This window comes from Schistocerca serialis, chromosome 7 (genome assembly GCF_023864345.2).
Source record: "Schistocerca serialis cubense isolate TAMUIC-IGC-003099 chromosome 7, iqSchSeri2.2, whole genome shotgun sequence".
Classification (NCBI taxonomy): Eukaryota; Metazoa; Arthropoda; class Insecta; order Orthoptera; family Acrididae; genus Schistocerca; species Schistocerca serialis.
The window spans coordinates 101,194,623-101,213,597 of NC_064644.1; the positions used below are offsets into that span (position 1 = coordinate 101,194,623).

The window sequence follows — 18,975 nt, forward strand, 5'->3', positions numbered from 1 at the left end:
TTTAACTTCTCTGGATGTGTTAACGCGTGCGCCTTCGTACCTGTCCCTGTGTGCTCTGAACGTGTTTCTGCACGCCACCAGTCTTTCTACCTCGTACTGTGAACATGTCTACGCTTACAGATTCAGAGTACTAGGTAGAAGGACTGATGGCATGCGTAAATACATTCAGAGCACACGGAGACAGGTACAAAGGCATGCGCTGTAACACGTCCAGAGCAGTGAAAGGGTTAAAATAATTTGAGTGTTAACTTGGAATAGATATTAACTAGTATTTCCTGTGTTCCAGTGTGTGTGTGTGTGTGTGTGTGTGTGTGTGTGTGTGTGTTTTTCATATCCATATGAAACTGCTATTGCATTTGGATAGTACATGTAATCTCAAGTATTTAGAAGTACTTACAATAATAGAAATATGAGTTGTATTTCTTGCCACGGCACTTTGAAGAAACTCAAATATTGCATAATAGTAAGTTGAGAGCTAAAGCTTTCAAAGTGGAAATAATTTCTCCTTCCCCCCCCCCCCCCCCCCCCCCCCCTCCCCCTCACTGTCCCTAGTTAATTTGTCAGTTGTTGAGACTCTTTTGTGCCATAATATCATGTGGTTTCCAATTAGTTTTATACACTACATATATTTTCTTCGAGTAATTAAACTTATTTTGTTTTTATTCAGAGACTGTTAACGTATATAGTGCCCTCTATTAATAGAAAATTCCTAGTCATATAGGTATTGGTAAAGGACATGATTAAAGTGGTCTTCAAATTTTGTTCACTTTTTTTATCCAACAAAAAATTTGTGTAACTTGCAGATAGGGCAACAAATGCAAGGCATAAGATGAACTTTGACCCATGTTACTGCACCTTCTTCCCCTAAATGTAGCTGTAAAAACAGTTTTCTGGACTAACTGTTTAGGTTATTTGAATCTGAGTGTCTCTCAATGAATTAATGCGTCAACACTTGTACTTACACCATGTGCTAAAGAATATATTTTGAATGTAAATCAGAAATGTAAAACACAGCACATGTTGAGTGAATTGAACAGTGAATTGTCTATTTCCAAGAAGGTTATTTTTATCAGTATAACGTAGTCATTCACTTATCATTTTGCCTTCGTTTTTCTGGAAACAATTTGTTGTATTTGTGTACAGGAAACTTATCCATTAACTTAAGTGCATTAAGTGCTCTGAAACAGACATGCCATTAGTCTTGAAGGTATGAACAGATAGTACTAGCAGCAGATGAGCAGAGGAGATTGGGCATCGCAAATTACATTGCTATATGATAAGGTACAAAAAATTGCAAAATCACGGGCAGAGCTCTTAACCCTCCAGTGGTTGCATCAATTTTTGTAACACAAGTGGTCGCATGGTTGACTCTGTCAACCAGCCATCGTTTTCATTCAGGATGTGAAAAGTTCTACCATATTATGCTTGCTACTGAAAAAATTTGTTTTTTTAATTAATAGAAATATAAATTTTAATAGTTGACCTTCATTATTTCTAAAGATACAGTTACAAAATCTAATTAAAGAATCCTAGTTTTTCATTTAACAATACATTCCTAACACATGGGATAAAGTTAAATCTCATTTGACCTGCATTTATTATACAGCACGTTACTCATACAGCATTTATTGGATTATACTCTTTATTAAACATGGCTATATTGTTTCTACATAAAGTGTTTACTCATCCTGTTCCTTTACCTCATCCACAGTGCTACACACACACACACGCACACGCACACGCACACACACACGCGCGCGCGCGCGCTATACTTATTGCGTACAAACATCTTACACTGGCTACAACATTTTTTTTCTGCTGCACACAACGCAGCGACTCTTCTTTGTTTGGAGGTTCTTACGGTTTATAAGGTGCCAAAAATATTTTGAGATAATTTGGAAGCATTGAAATCTGGGATCTTGTAACTAAATGATCTTTCATAAGTTGTTGGGACAACTGTTCCATAAATGGCCTCCTTGGTTTTTTGGGTTTTCGGCGTTGCAGTGAAACAGTATTTGGGTATTGATACCAGCGTTGTTTAGTAAAGCGAACAATAAAGCCATCATCCGCCTCCTTGTTACTCGTGCAACAGAATATTTACTGCACGTTTGGTCAACTGTGTCAACCCCTCCTTTCGTCATGTTGTAGTCCGTGATAATATGTGGTTTATTGGTATTCTCATCAACTGTGCCTTCACTGTGCATGGTGCTAAGCAGAACAACCAGTGTGATATCTTCGTGGTATCCAAACAGTGAAGACCAAATGTTCCTAGATTTCAGAGGCAGGAATTCTGGAGGGATTTCAGTTTTATTTTTCTTCAGAGTTCCACTGCATGTGAAGTTTCTGTGCAAAAGTGAGACTGCCAGAGGATAACTGGTATACCAATTATCAAAAGTAATATCCTGATTTGATCACAGCAGCGGTTCTGCCGGACGATGCACAATATGGAACGGTTTACTTGACACCTTGCGTACTTTGTTGGTTTGTTCGGTAGGCACTGAACAAACGAACATCTCCCTCAGAAAGGTATCAGCATCTATTCTACGGTCACAAACACTCCCAAACCGCAGCTTTCCTTACAGTCGGTGACAAATTTATCTACATATGACCTGATTGCTGCTAATTTGTCTGTCTCGTGTTTTTGTGTTCATCAATTTGTCGTCAAATCTCGCGCTTCTGAGGAGAAATAAGAACAGTCTGTATGACATGCAAGCTATAATGATCTTCATACCAGTACCATCTTTACTCCAAAGTTCCTAAGCATCTGTTTTATTTCCACCCTTCAAGCCAGTCAATATAAGGATTCCAATGAGGGCATGTATCTCTTCCCTAGAAGTTTCCTTCATGTTTCCCCCTCTAGAATAGATGTTCTGTGATACTAAGTTTCTGATATGCAGATTGGTGCATTCCACAAGTGAATCAATCATATCTGCACTAACAATCCTATTGAATGCTGTCACTTCTTGTGTAATACCCTTAGCAGACCTCTTCGGACCAGGTAGAATTTTTATAATATTGTTTGAGGGCGTTTTCAGTGTGTGGTCATTGCTTTGATTGGTGATTGTCTTCAGGACATTGTGGCATGTGACCAGATATTTTTCAGTGTTGCCTGTCTTCAGAGGCGCCACACATGGTCAGCTTTTACGTGAAAAGAGAGACTTTGCGTAATATATGTACATATAATTCAAAATGTAATAAAGTTGAATAAAATGTGTTGATTTTCTGTTGGGGGGAAAAATGAATTGCAAATTTGATAATAAATGTGCTCTTAATATGTGTACCAAAGCCTGGTTTTGTCGTTGTTATTGAAAGTTAGGTTAATTTTGTTGCTTACTTAAGAAATCAAATTGTATTTCATTGCTGTTTTGTAGGAACTTCTGTATCAGAAGGCTCACTCCAGCCTCCAGGCTCCGTGGCCTTGAGTTTCCACAACAACTGCACAGACCACCTTAGGCCTGATTTTGTAGACGATTATCTTCTCCCTATGTTTGAAGACTACAGTGATGATGATTTCATCGACTCTGACAACGAGTATGACTTTGGTAGTGGTATTGATGAATATGATAGTGACATGTCTGATTCATATGATGCATTTGAAGGTATGTTATATGCACAATTCCTGATGTAATCGCTATCAATGTTGAACTAGTTAAATATTGTGCTGAAGAGGTGTTTTAATATTGTGCCTGTTTTTTTGGACACTGGCATCTGTTATTTGTGAGTGCTGAATGTTTTGTGTGCTGGACTGTTGTGAAGTTCGTAGCAGAATTTGGTTTGTAACTTATATTTAATTTTTATTTATGTGGCATCTCGCAGAAGTTTGATTCCATCACTCCTTTCTCATTTACCTCTCTCGTTTTGAGAACACGTTTCCTCAGCATGAGGAAACATTGTGTTGTAGCTGAATTGTTAAGCTACAAGTAGTTAGAAATACTTTTTTTTTTTTAATGAAAGTGACAATTTTACAAAGAACAAACAGAGTGATAGAGCCCACAGCTTATCTGTGATAGTAACAGTTTTTGAAAAAATAATCATATTTTTGTAACAATTTTAAGCTTTTTGCTTGTATGTAAATATGAAATACAACTGAATAATGTGAAATGTGTAAAATACGTATTTGTTTGGTAATATACAAATGGACTATTATACGTAAACACTATAGCTAATTGTTCCAAAAACTTTTACAGTCTTGTTTTTACTCGTTTGGGCTAGCCTCAGACACTTTTTATTCCACATGTAATAACTTTGAATAAATATCTGTTAAAATTGTTTTGTAAAATTTTACTCCTCTAAGACGAATATTTGTTACCTTGCCTTCTTAATTTTTTTCGTTGGGCACCTGTAGCATGTAGACATCTTTTGTACCATAACATGTTCCATATTAGATATTTTATTTTAAAGCTCTTGAATAGCCATACTTGGTTTGTATAACTATATTCATAGAACACAGCAGATGCAAAATTCAACCTTTACTGGTCATGCTCATCATTGTTGGGGACAAGTAGGCACAAGTAGTTCATAGATTGTGAAAATAATTAAAAAACGTTTCTCTTTTGGCTGTTGCTCGTGAAACGCGCCTCTGTGTTATATCTGTACGGGGCAGCACACGTTGTGCCATACTTTCCGTTCTGTTTCTCCATTTACGGATAATGGGTGTTTTGTAATGGAAGTTCCCTTATTTCAGATAACTGATTTATTATGCTGAAGCTTTAGATGTGAACATAATGTTTCATTCATTTCAAATTTTTTTTACCCATTCTTGCTTAATTTTTTTTGTCTTGCATGTCAAAAACATGTAATATGAAAATTGCCATGTGTGAAGCTGAAAGAGACTATAGATATCTAAAACATTAGTTCTTGGAGCCATTTAGATCTGTTTTTGTATTTAAAAATCTGGGCACAAATTAAATTTTTCACTGTGTAGATGTTCATGTCTGCAATAGAATAACTGGGATTTCACAAACTCCTGCTCTTCCACAGCTAAGTGAATATTGCTTTTGGTCCCATGAAAGGAAGTACAAAAAATACAAAAGGAAGGGAAGATATTTCAGAAAGAGAACACAAAAAAGGAAACCAAAAATTGATATGAGAGGTAGCTGGCAAATGAAATTTGGAGGCCAAATTCTGTATGTACATAAGTCAGAAAATGACAGGGCACAATAATTTTACTGCTGCATTAATCAGGAGAACAGTAGTATGTGTGTTGGCTTCTTGTGATAGAAAATGCTGGGTTTGGTACGTTCTCTACTGCATTAAATGTAATATATACATTCTGGAATATATACATATTTTAAATGTGTGTGTCTGATCTGTTCTGTAAGGCAACATGAGACGTGCTTATAGTTATTTAAACCTTTGTAATGCACAGATAAAATGACAGCAGTGATTTATTTATTACTAGTTTTGCTCATCTGACATTAGCACCTTTAAATATTTATTACTCAAATGGTAACACATTAGTGTACACTTTTGCTTAGTGCAGTTGTGTTGACAGTGGTGCTTAGAAGAGCTTTAAACTTTGTGTGTTGCCAACAGGGCAATGAATACCTGAAGATGCCAATGTCTGATGATGAGCAAAAATAATAGTAAATAAAATTACTTGTGGCAGTTCATCTGTATATAAATTACAATGATCACTTAAGACTTCTGCAAGCAATGTTTGTCCTTGATAAGTAAACACTCTTCTTGAACTTGATTATTACATATTCTGACTTTTGTAGTGCATTTACTTACCCCAAACCCCCTGTGTCAAAGGCAGTTGAGTTCTACCCTTGGAGACAACACACATTTGGTATCTTGATGTTCAACTTAGGCACACCTGAAGTAACATCTGCCCATAGGTTTATCTTCTCTGACTGTTTAGAAATCAAGACATTGGAGGAAATTAAATAATTTTGATTTTTGCACCTGATGCACTACAAATTAGTGTGCTGCTGCTGCTCTTACTTTCCCAGTTACAGTGATCAAAAAGGAAACGTTTCATCCTGAGACAAATCACATTTATTCCTGTATATGAATTAAACATAACATATTCATTGCAGATCGTAGAGTTTTCTGGAAGGTTCTATGTTTGAATGCTTCATAGTAGTGGGGCTGGTGGTAATAAGTTATGCTCCACCATAAATATGGTGTGAATATTCTAACCCAGGAACTCGTAGTACGTGTGTGTGAAATGTGTCTCAAATAAAGTGGTTAGTATTGAACAGCTACTGAGAAATATACATTAGTGAGGTAAAATACTGTTAGTTGATCGTGGGCTGCAATAAAAGACAAGCTGTCAAATTGAAATTTTTCACAATTTCTCATCTTTTCCAATTAAGATAGGCTGAAAACAGTTGGAATCCCTTTCTCTGATCATTGTCTAAACTGTCCTACCAACTGTATGGGTTTTGCAGGTGACAAATTGCCAGTGTAACCTTTAAAAAAAATTAATAATAAAACTGATGGTTGGTGTACGTCATTTTCTTAATGTTGTTAGTTGTTACCTTATGTGGTCCCCTAGTTGGTTTTTTTAAGTAGAGATCAATGTTTTGATGATGTCTACACAATGAGGTTGAATAAAAAATTATATTAATGTAAATAAGTACACTGGATTATTTTGTTCTGTAGAGGTTAATATTCAGTAATTGTTGCTGGTTGGGCACCTTGATATTCAGTTGGTAGTTAGGATAAGATGAAGCATTGAAACCCTTTCACAGAAATAAGAAATTAGTGAAGTGTTTTCATAGTCAGGTATTGGTCATGTATGTTATGTCAGTGTTGAGAAGTTTGTGATGTAAATAATTCCCAAAAATTGCAGTCCTGTAGTGAGATGGAAAATCGGCTCGTAGACAGTGTGAGCATAAAATTAGAGGCATTTTTGGTTGCATGGAGATTGGGTTGAGACTTGCTCACATGTAAAGAAAAGACATATTACAGGAGGGTTGATCTGAAGATGATACTTAGTAATTGAAAAGTTAGAATATGAAGAGATTGAGCATCCAGGCTACATATTGTGTAGGTATCTTCTCATAATTTCTGGGTGAGAATGTTCTGGCTTTTATTGTTTAGTGTAGATAAAAGTAAGCTTTTCTTTGTCCTTTATTGCATTGTCATTCTTAAAATACTTAAAATTTTCAAGTGCAGTGTTGTATGAATCCTTTGGTGAATTTGTTTTCAATGTACCTTTGCTGTGTTCAGAGATTTAGGTTCAAAGTGTGTTTTTTGTCATTAAATTACATTATGTAATGATTCAAACCCCTATTGAGAGTGTGTGATGCTATTGTTTTGATTTGGAATGAGAGCAGAGAAAAAGGAAACCAATTTAAAAACAAAAATAACAAGCTCCACCTTGAAATATATGTAGATTTTGCCGTAATGAAAATTCAGTATTATGGTCTACATGTTTAAGTTTCATGTATTTGTGAATGTCTAATATTTGACTGTTAATAAACTGTAATACATATCATCTGCAAATTAAACAAGAAATAACTATAGATTGCAGAAATTCTACTTAGCAGATGGCAGCTGCCACAAGCATAGAGGTGGTGTACACAAGATTTCAGAGCTGCTAAAGTGAAGAGCAGCTGGAAAGCCAGTCAGTGTTGGCTGCACAGAACCATGTGGAAGTGTACCACATGAGTGATATCTAATCGCACATCAGTGACATTTTTGTCTTTGTTCATGCTGTATTTGTAAAACTTACTGTTCAGTCATAATGTTATGTGCCGAGTGATTATTTTGCGCTCACAGCATTCATTATGAGTGATGGCAAGCGATCACTCAGTGCTGCACAAACAAGTGAAGAGGAACAGTGTTTCATGTGTATCAGTACTTCAAGACAGTCTTATGTTGACTCCACACCGGCACAAGATGTCGCACCAGTGACAGCAGACAGCTGAAGTGTATGGTATTGGTTTTAGAACCATTCAGAGAATATCTAGTGAAGTAAGATGTCTATGCAATCCTGTAACTCAGCTGTCTTTGTCACCAGGCAAGGAACTCAACCACAAAAAAGAATTAAATGACCCAGATGATACTGCAAAAAAAATTAAAAAAAAATTGCAGTGCATAGTATTTGGCATGTATGTCAAAATCATCAGTCAAACACGTGCAAGGGATATGTGCCAGAAGATGAGTGATAAGTACATGGTGGATTAAAAGTTCCTGTCGGTAAGGTTAATTTAATTACAGTGCTTCATGTCTGATCAGCAGAAACTGATTTTGTTCACCCTGATTTTTAAGGTGTCAAAGGTTAAGAACTCTGAAGAAAACTATTCAGAATTGGACAGTGTCTTCAAATGGTGGTGTAAAGAAAAATATCCCTGTGCATTCAGTTATTGTCGAGGATAATGCATCCACACGTGAAAGTGAACAAAGCTCCAACTACGAATTCCAAAAGGCAGATACTATTGCATGGTTATCATCTAATGCAATACCTTATAGTTAGTCGCATACCAGTGCAGAATTGCTGGTTCGTGTCAGTGCAACAAGTCTGCATGCAGTGTTTCAGACATGTGAAATTGTAGAGCAGCATTGAAATGGCACTGTTAGATTACCCCCATACCATTGCCATTACAACCCAGTCTAGCTGGTATGGGCTCAGGTAATAACATACATTGTGGAAAACAACAATGAGGAATACGCAGCACCTTAACATTTGCATGGGCAGCTCACATAAGACAAGCAGAAAACTGCAGGGTGAAGATTACCGCAGAGAAATGAGCAGGAATGTTGTTATAGAACATTTCGTTATAAATCTTGCTGAAAGTCTGACATCTATCTCAGACAGCAAAGACTATGGTGTGGATTTCTTACTGTGAAGTATGTAAGAATTAATTACTGCTGCATATGACTTTTGTATGACTGTCCCTGCAACTGCATTAAAAATTAATAGCTAAAGTATTCATTTTTGGTTTCATAATAATGCAGTTTCCTTCAAAAAATATATTTCATTCAATTAAATACATATGTCATAATGCTGTAGCAGGTTGCACAATGAAATCCATTAAACAATTATTTTTGTTATCCTTAGCCACACATTCTTAATTCCAAAATAAATGCTTTAAATATATTAAATTTCTGTGGATGCTGCGCATGCGTTCACATTTCTAAGGATTCTGTTCATTGTGGAACAATGTGTATAGCACACATTCAGCTGTCACGGTGCCTAAATTAACAGAAGAATATTGGAGCAATTTCCTCTCTTTGCAGAATGCACAATACACCTATCTTTACAGCTGCCCACGACTTTAGTGACTTGAGTAAAAAGTACTTTTCTCAAGAACTAAAAAAATTCAGTGTCTTGAAAGGGGTAGGATACATAGGTATTTTTGTTAGATGAAATAGGTCTGCTTTTTGAGGGTAGTATTTGGCTCACTTTTGTGCCTGTGTTCTGCAATCTGTTAAGTAGAACTTAATATTACATTACATCTGCATAATGAGTCCATCTTTTTAGCAGGTAACACATTACATTCTGATATGTTGAAATGTGAGTGGTACAAGAAGACAAGTAGTATGAAATACAGAGGTAAAATTCTGGAGCAGTATGATGGAATAAAGTTAGCGTTAAAGGGTTTTTAAAGCTTTTTGGTTGTGTGGTGATTTTTTTTTTAGAGTGGGGACAACAGTATGTGTAAGGTAGCTTTGTATGTGTTATAATGATTGAAGGCCTGTAACTTACAGAGTTTTCTGTTTTTGTTGCAGATAATAATTTATATCCAGAACTGTTTGGTGATACATTTCTTCTCTATCATTATTTATACTGAAACACTGAGGGCAAAGTGTTTAGAAAGGTGCTTCTTGCCATTCAGATAAGAAAAGTTTTCTGTTGTATGATGTAAATTAAAAAAAAACCACATTTTTGAGGTTGTCAGCAGTTGCCCATTGCTTAGTATTTCATATGGTCACATTTTTATATTTGAAAATTGACATGGCAGTTATAAAACTATCTTCCATTCTGATGAAAGTGTTTTGTTGTGGTCTGTGTTTTGTTTTTGGTAGCTTTCTTTTGAAACTAAATAAATTTTGTGCAGATATTTAGATCAAAGTTTACAGTGATATTTTGCAACCACTGACATTTTTAAAGTTCAAAATTGGGTCCCATTCAAAAACACTTCCTGTTCAAATATTTAAATGATGTTTCATGTGCTGGTCACAAGCAAGTATTGGTGTTATGTACTTCCTGTAATCTCCAGTGGAGTCAAATCAGCAAATTTAATATTGTATGCAGTGAAAGGAAAATTTGTTTCTAATGATTGTAGCAGAAAGTATACTGAAAAATAAATTTTCACTTCGTGACGACAAAGTAATAAAGGATGAAACTTTCCTGATCAGAAGAATGTGGAATTATGTGCACTACTCATGGTACACAACTTTTTGAGTTTTCACTTGTAGGGAAGGGTCTGCAACAGTTTGCTCATTTGCATTGTATATGTGGTTGATGATATCTATGATTATAAACTCAAAATACTCCAGTCCAGAAACTAATAGTTTGTTCAGTATGAAATTGGTGAATTGTCCATTCCTGAATGATAGGTCTTATCATTTGGACGGAGTGAAAGGTTTCTCACAATTCTAACGTAGGTGGTGTTATCATTTAACATACAATTTTGGTAAATAACAGAAGTAAAATGTTACAATAATGGAACTAATACAGCTACAGATAGAAAAAAAAAACTGGCTCCCACAGGACGGCACAGTGTCTGGCAGTCTGGCAACGAGGGAAAAGGTAACAGGAAAGTGTCTCATGGCCCCAGCTTGAGAGATAACAGGGTACAATGAAAGATGAAAAAAGAGAGAAAACTTAACAGAAGACATTTAAAAACATATGAAGTTGTTAAAGATCCAATGTGAAAATGAAATTTGTAATAAACATTGTGATAGAAGCTTCAGTACTCAGTCTAGTCATTATTCCTAATTTATCAGCTGCCTTCTCTAACAGATAGAATCCAGGTTTCCAAGTCTCATCTGTTAAGTGGTTTATTATTCTTTTTCCTTCTGTTTTGTTGGCCCTCTGTGGTTTTTAAGAGATAACTACATAATGTACTTTTTTCTGACTATTGCCTTTCATTTAGCAGACAAAGAAACACCCTGGTTCAGAGGACGCATAATTACTTTTTTTTTAGTGAGTGTGTTTACCGTATTGAGTGCACAGTTTTTTTTGTAATGAAATAACATTTTGGAAAGTTTCATGAAATTAATGTTCATAGTTTTGTGAAACTGCATCATCTTTAGAAGACACTTGTGTAGTTAGTGAAGTTTTATTGCATTCATTATATAAAACTTGCTGTAAAATACAGTAAGTCTGAAATTTATAGAATTGATAATTTTGTCAGTAAGTTGATGTAGGTTGACCCTCTAGTGACCACTCTTAACATTTTTATTTTTATGAGAAATTAAAAACAGTTGTTTTTAATGGTTTCTTTTAACTGATAGAGGTAGATGAGTAACATGAGTATTGGTTTAACTTTCCAACTTGGTTGAATTATTGCTGGATGTATAGTTAAAATTTGCTTGATAAATCTCTTGTGGTACTAATTAGTAGCTTTCTATACTGCATAACTGTCACATATTAACAATTTTCTTGTGAAAACTGCCGTCTTTAGGAATTCAACTGGAAAAAAGAGGAAGGCAGCATTCTGTGAAATGCCTGTTGGTGGTGTTGATTTCACTGTATGTTTTTAGAGAATATCATGTTTGATGTGGTGTAGTAAATTGCAAAGTAGCTATTAAAATTTTGTGGCATGAAGCAAGGTATATGTTGCATGTTATCTTAGTGGTTGTTACACTTAACAGTAAGCGGTCACTTCATAGAAGTTTGCTTCATTAGATAAGTAAATGTGACCCATTGTGGCCTGCAGTGTCTGCTCATATTTCCCAGTAATCAAGTTTTCTGAAACCTGTAAGAAATTATTTACCTTTTGATTAAAAAGTAATTGAGTGTATTGTAGTATACTTTTCTTAAATGACAGCACCATTTATATTTTTTCAGACAAGTAAGTGTATGCAGCAAGTAACTGGCCTACTCCGTGCCCTTGTCATTCTCCTGTCCAGTGTGTATGTGACTACTGGACGGAGATATGATAAGGTCTTGGGATAGGCGAAGTCAACTGTAAACCAGCAGTCAGCTTATAATTGCAGTGTAACAATGGAACTGATCTGATCTTAGTAATTTTTTAGGTTAACATTAACTTTTTATCTCATTCAATCTGTAAACTGTATTCTAGCAGGATTCTGTGCCAGTGAACTTAATAAATACAGTTTGTTATAATGACTTTTGCTCCATTTGATTAAATAATTAGCACAATTCCTTCCCTCACTTTCCTGGAGAATTAATCTGTTCTACTTAAGTTTAGTCATGTAGCCTAAATAAAAACATAAACTTACAGTAAGACATGTTCAAGCTTGAATTTGAATTCTTTATGTTAATATGTCTGTTGACCATTGTATGTTTGTACTGAATAGTCTTGAGCTACATCTACACTATGCAGATGTGGATTGGCAAATCCTTACCATCATGCCAATATTTTATTCGTATTCAAATGTCGAGTAAATTGATTTTGTAAAAGGTCGGAAAGTGTTCGTGACAGTTTCATTACCTTGATACATTACAAATTGATCTTGACAAGTAATTTTGAATCTCCATAGTGGTCACTTAAATTCTTTATGAACTGTCTGATCAAATTTTGCAGCTAAAATAACTTTATTGGATCTGACAAATGCACAGAGTAATAGTCATCGTGTTTTGACTGTAACTGGGTGATCATATTAGTGCCATGCAGAGATTGGCATTTGAAACTTTTGAGGAAATGTGTATCAGTTACACTATGAACAGAATGTAGTTAGCAAATATTTAATCTGTACTGGCCTAAATGATTGACAGATAAGTTGTGTAACTTAAGTCTCCTACAATAGGAAATTATTAATGAAGTTATTGATTTTGTTTAATTTTTGAACATAAAAAGTATGTCATCTGTAGTAGTGATGAACAGATTATACTAGTGAAATCCCTTAGCACATAAGGCACATTAAGAAGCAATGCTAATTATGCTAAGCAGAGAGAATTTTGTGATGAGTTAAGTTTCCGTACTGGGTCCCCCATTCCTTACTCCTACAATTTTTTTCATATAATCTGGCTTATTTTCAATATAATTTCTTTACTTCTTGTATTGTAAACTTCAGTAATAAAGAGTGAATGTAGTGTTTGTTTCTTTTTCCACCTTGCAAATGAACTGTCTGCTGAGAAACAGCTTTTAAAATGTTGTAAACTGTAGCTCAGCATTCTTAATATGTTTAAGTGGAACTGCAGTATATGGAGGAGATGGGAGTGACCAGTTTTTTAATGTAATTTTGCCATTGCACTGCTGCAGAAAAAATCTTTGGTTGCTACGGTAGGTACTTCATATTCTGCAAACAGTCTTCTTTTCTTTGAACCAGATAATTTACTGATAATATTTAATGAAGTTTGTCATTTTTCTTCATTGTGTACTGACTGACAAGACAACAAATAGGCCCTTAAAAATTGATCCCCAATATAAAATATCCCATGAATGAAATATTAGAAAACAACATTGTATACCAGGTTTCTTTCATAAGAGTTGTAAGGCACGTTTGGTACCACTCTATCTAAAGGACATGTAAGATTCTTCTTTAAAAATCGTTCTGTTTGTAACAGAAAACAAACTGATGCTTTCCCTTGACACAGGGTGTCACACAAGACATGATGACCAGGCGCCCCCCCCTTTTTTTTTACTGTCTCCAACTACACATTGCAAAGACAAAAATTGCTGAAATTATCTGCTGAAACACCAGAAAAAATGCACCTAGCACCTTTTAGGAGGGACACACTGTAAGTTCTTAAAATCTGTAAACTAGCATGGAAAGCTTCATTACATAAGGCTTTGTACTTACATCAATAATACAGTTTAGTTAATTTGAGAAATAACCTGATGGAAATTTTAGGTAAGTGCTATTTTGTGAGTGCTGGATATGCAGAACGCTTATTTATGTAGCCTCCTTTCTGTTCTTTCAATACAGTGTAGGATGTTAGGAAAGATGAGCATTAATGGCAGTGCACAGTGTATAAAGATGTAAGATTTAATGACATTCTTCCACGCTTGTCATTACAATTTAGTAAGGGCACAATAGACCTTACTTTATTATTATTATTAATAATCACCATAATTAATATGTAATGTCTGCTCTTTGAACTACTGGTAGGAGAAACATGAGAACAGCATTGGAAAGTGAGTGATGAAACAGTTAATAGCATCCACCAGCGTATTGCTTCTTTTGAGTAGAAAGTCATTATGGGTTAAGATGATGAAACTATAATATTCCTCTCTGAGGAACTAGATGTAAGTAAAATTTTGTTTGTGCAAGGAGGCTTACTCAAAACTTATGGCATATTATGAAAAATACACAAATTTAATACAGACTTCAATATTTCCTTTGGGTATCACTGCATGGATACACCTGAATATACAGGTAAAATGAAATACTTGGAAATGGAAAAATGAAAATTAACAGAACCAACAGAAATTAGAAGTATTGAGACTAAAGTGAAGAATTTGCAAACTTTAAACCATTTCTACCAATTGCAAACACATTTTGTGAAAGGAAGAGAAAAGCTGAGGAGAAAAGCCGAAAGGGTTTGGAAAGGAAAACCATATGTATGGATTTCGGCAAGAATCTGCCTCTGCCTAACATTACTGTAACTAATGCTGTATACTATAGACAGCAATTATCTATGTATGCTTTAAATGTCTGCTGTTTATCAAATGCAGAGTGTACATTTTCCCTTTATCTTGAATGTGTTGCCAAAAAAAAAAAAAAACCAAAAAAAAAAAGAGGTAGTGACATCTGTTCATTCATTCATACATTTTGTTTCAATTATCTTGACATAACTGTGACAAATCTTTGTTTTGTGAGTAATGTTCTGGCCAAAATAAGAATACACAATTACTCAGTTTTTGCCCAATTTGGTTTCAGTAGAGAGAAAATTTGACACTGTAAAATATTTCCAATAAGAAGACATTATTATTTGGAATGTGATAAAAGCATGGGGCTTATAAACCAGAAAGCTCAAACAGAAGTTCCTGAAGATTGTATGGAGGTGTTTGCAGCAGCTTGGTCCAACTGTTCACCAGTTACAGTTGTTGAAGCTACATCTGAAACCTTTAGCCATTGAGCAGCAATCCTTACTACTTTCTAAAAGTAGAAGTGTCTTTTCCTACAGGTCCAGTTAGAGAACTAGAGATGGAACTCGCCCAAGGCTTGTCAGGTTCAGGATGACTTATGATGGAGCATGTGAGATTGAAGCTCCGAAATCTGCTCATCCAGCTGAAGACTCCAATAGACTAAAATTTGATGTGCCCATGTTTTCTTATACTAGTAAGATTGTACGATAAGCTTCAAATCTTATATTTGTTTACTACAATATAGTTTGATTCTTTATATTTCCTGACCTCCTACCCATCTGCCCTGAGAAATACCTCTATTTGCAGGTTTTGAAAAATTTGTCAGAAGCCCAAGAAATATTTTGAGTCTTCCTGTTGCTTGAAATTCTCAGGATAGGCGATGTTGTACAGCTTTTTAAATATAGTTTGATTCATATTTCAAAAGGAAAAAGCAATGCTGTTGCCACTTTTCAATTCATACACTCGAGCCCCATCTTCCATTGAATAAGGTACTGTTATTCCAAGTCATAACGAGTAGGTACAGAAGCGTGAATAAATTTTCAGTAATATTGTTGTATATTTACAGAATATTACTTGAGGTTTGTAATTTTGCAAAATAACTGTAAAGTCAAGACATGATTTAAAAAGAAATATTATCTGTAAAATTTATAGAACTAGAGTTAGAGGAATCTTACCCTTCTCATCAATTACATTAGTATATTTTGCAGATTGTTAAATGTTAGTTTGTATAAAGCAGCAATGTTTACGTTTAGCACGCAGATGGCCATAGTTTTTATGAGTTTCAGTGGCGTTTCTGAGTAATCATTTTGCCAAAGCTGCATTCAAACAATCTGAAACTGTACAAATGGTTCATTTTGAAGTTGTTAGAATTTTTACGTGCTGTTGAAGCAGTTTTTGTTGCTTTTGAAAAATCATTTGCTGAGATTGACAAATCTTACATTAAGTATTATCCCATGAGTGACACAGGTTTTGAGGACTCTTTTGCTTTCTAGATTGTGTGGTAGTGTCACTGACTGCTTGGAATTATGCAGCAATTATATCAGTTATTTATGGTAATGGAAAGTCCTTGCAGAATGTAAATAATTTGGGAGCAGAGGTAACAACTATTCGATGAGTTCTCTCTGCTCCTAAGTTATTTAACCTAATATTTCTTTGCTTGAGCATGTGCCAGCATTTTCCAAATTCCTTAAGGACCAACTAACTCATTATTTTAATCAATTAATGTAGTTACATGATTGTATGTCACAGATTCATTTATAACTAGCAGGCTAATGTATATGATCTTCCACGTACTTGCAAGTCTTCCTGAGAAAATAAAGGAATGTACTCGTGAACCTAATGGTAAACTCATCTGTGAACTGGCTTGTTTTATTGCACATCTATGTTGATAGTTGTCTTGAAAACAAATCATAATGTCTTTTTGTATTGCTAAGGAATGTTGATCTAGAAAATGATAGTCTGTCCTAAGACTGGGTACAGGAGTAAGTATCAAAGGTATAACACCCTGCGATTTGGGTCACGGCTACTAACAAGGGAACCTCCCCATCGCACCCCCCTCAGATTTAGTTATAAGTTGGCACAGTGGATAGGCCTTGAAAATCCGAACACAGATCAATTGAGAAAACAGGAAGAAGTTGTGTGGAACTGTGAAAAAATAAGCAAAATATACAAACTGAGTAGTTCATGGCAAGATAGGCAACATTAAGGACGCTGGGACCGCAGCAGCGCCGTGGTCTCGTGGTAACATGAGCAGCTGCGGAACGAAAGGTCCTTGGTTCAAATCTTCCATCGAGTGAAAACTTTAATTTTTTATTTTCAGTTTATGTGACAAACTCTTATGTTTTCATCACTTTTTTGGGAGTGATTATCACATCCACAAGAAAACCTAAATCGGGCAAGGTAGAAGAATCTTTTTACCCATTCGCCAAGTGTACAAGTTAGGTGGGTCGACAACATATTCCTGTCATATGACGCACATGCCGTCACCAGTGTCGTATAGAATATATCAGATGTGTTTTCCTGTGGAGGAATCGGTTGACCTATGACCTTGCGATCAAATGTTTTCGGTTCCGATTGGAGAAGCACGTCCTTTCGTCTACTAATCGCACGGTTTTGCGATGCGGTCGCAAAACACAGACACTAAACTTATTACAGTGAACAGAGACGTCAATGAACGAACGGACAGATAATAACTATGCAAAAATAAAGAAAGTAAAATTTTCGCTCGTGGGAAGACTTGAACCAAGGACCTCTCCTTCTGCAGCTGCTCACTCTACCATGGGACCATGGCGCTCCTGAGCTCACTTTGTCCTTTATGTTGCCTATGTGGCCAAGACTGATGACCAGTTTGTATATTTTGCTTATTTTTTCACAGTTCCACACAACTTCTTCCTGTTTTCTCAATTGATCTGTGTTCAGTTTATCAAGGCCTATCCACTGTGCCAAGTTATAACTAAATCTGAGAGGGGTGCGATGGGGAGGTTCCCTTGTAAGTAATTCACACTTGTTTATAGATTAGTATTTTATATGTTCTGCCTTAGCTCCTTCCCAAAGAGCTTAAAATTTAATGATAATTTAATTTATGGATATTGTCAGATAAGCATACTTTAGCTACTTGCTAAAAGTATTGAATATAGGGGACTCTTCCTTCTTCACTACTTCATCCAAATGACATGCTTTGTGCATTTTAGTTGTCCCATGCATGAGGAAGTATGTTGAAATGAGACTTTTACAAGGGCATTTGTTAATGTGAACAGTTGTTCATATTCAGTAGGAAAGCTGTAGGAAGACAGAGACGGAAAAAACCAGAAATAGTAATACGGCAACAATCTAACATCATGGGGAAAAGAAAAGTCAGAATACTTCAGTAAGCACAATTGGTGATTGGCATGCCTGACCCTCTTTGAGTGAAAACTGTAGTGGTGGGAATACCAGAGGAACAAGGTTACTTGTCAGATTGGTGGAGGAACTTGGAATAGTGGAAGATTGATTTGAGTCAGTCCCGAGGAGGCAGTGTGAGAATAGCACACAATCTTTTAGATCAATAAATACTGTGAAATAGTTGCATTTTTAGGAACAAGTTGGGTATAAAATAACTGTACAACAGGAGTTGCCTCAGCTGCTCCTTTTGCCTGAATGTCTAAGAAACAGTGTGTGACCTACTGTTCAGTTGACTTATGCCAACTGGTTTTAACTCCGTTCTTATAGAATTGTTCAACTTTATCCAGATGTTGTGGAAAGCCCTTACATTGCCAGTCGTGTCCTCATATTTTGTTTAGTATAGTTAGTATCTATGGAATGTAGTTGAATTAAGTCAGGTGATGCTGAGGGAACTAGATTAGGAAATGATACTTCAAGTGGCAAGAGTTTTGCTATTAGGGGAGCAAAAAACTGATTGTCGAAGTATGGAGGATATAAAATGTAGACTGGCAATGGCAAGGAAAGTGTTTCTGAAGAAGAGAAATTTGTTAATAACGAGTATAGATTTAAGTGTCAGGAAGTTGTTTCTGAAAGTATTGGTATGGAGTGTAGCCATGTGTGGAAGTGAAACATGGACAATAGTTTGGACAAGAAGAGGAATAGGAGCTTTCAAAATGTGGTGCTACAGAAGAATGCTAAAGATTAGATGGGTAGATCACATAACTAATGAGGAGGTATTGAATAGAATTGGGGAGAAGAGGAATTTGTAGCACAGCTTGACCAGAAGGAACCAGTTGGTAGATGATGATCTGAGGCATCAAGCGATCAGCAATTTAATATTGAAGGCAGGGTGGAGGGTAAAAATCGTAGATGGAGA

General features: G+C 35.6%; 1 protein-coding gene across 6 annotated transcripts in view; it reads left to right on the top strand.

The window, feature by feature from the left end:
- The window catches only part of LOC126412165 (F-box/LRR-repeat protein 7-like), an 89,007-nt gene extending 78,136 nt beyond the window's left edge, over window positions 1-10,871 (top strand). For all 6 annotated transcript variants that reach the window (XM_050081636.1, XM_050081633.1, XM_050081634.1 and 3 more), the window contains 2 exons: window positions 3,372-3,599; window positions 9,685-10,871. In XM_050081636.1, the coding sequence (XP_049937593.1) occupies window positions 3,372-3,599; window positions 9,685-9,746 (290 nt within the window). In that variant the 3' untranslated portion in view covers window positions 9,747-10,871. The remainder of the gene's footprint in view (window positions 1-3,371; window positions 3,600-9,684) is intronic.
- The last annotated feature ends 8,104 nt before the right edge of the window (window positions 10,872-18,975 follow it).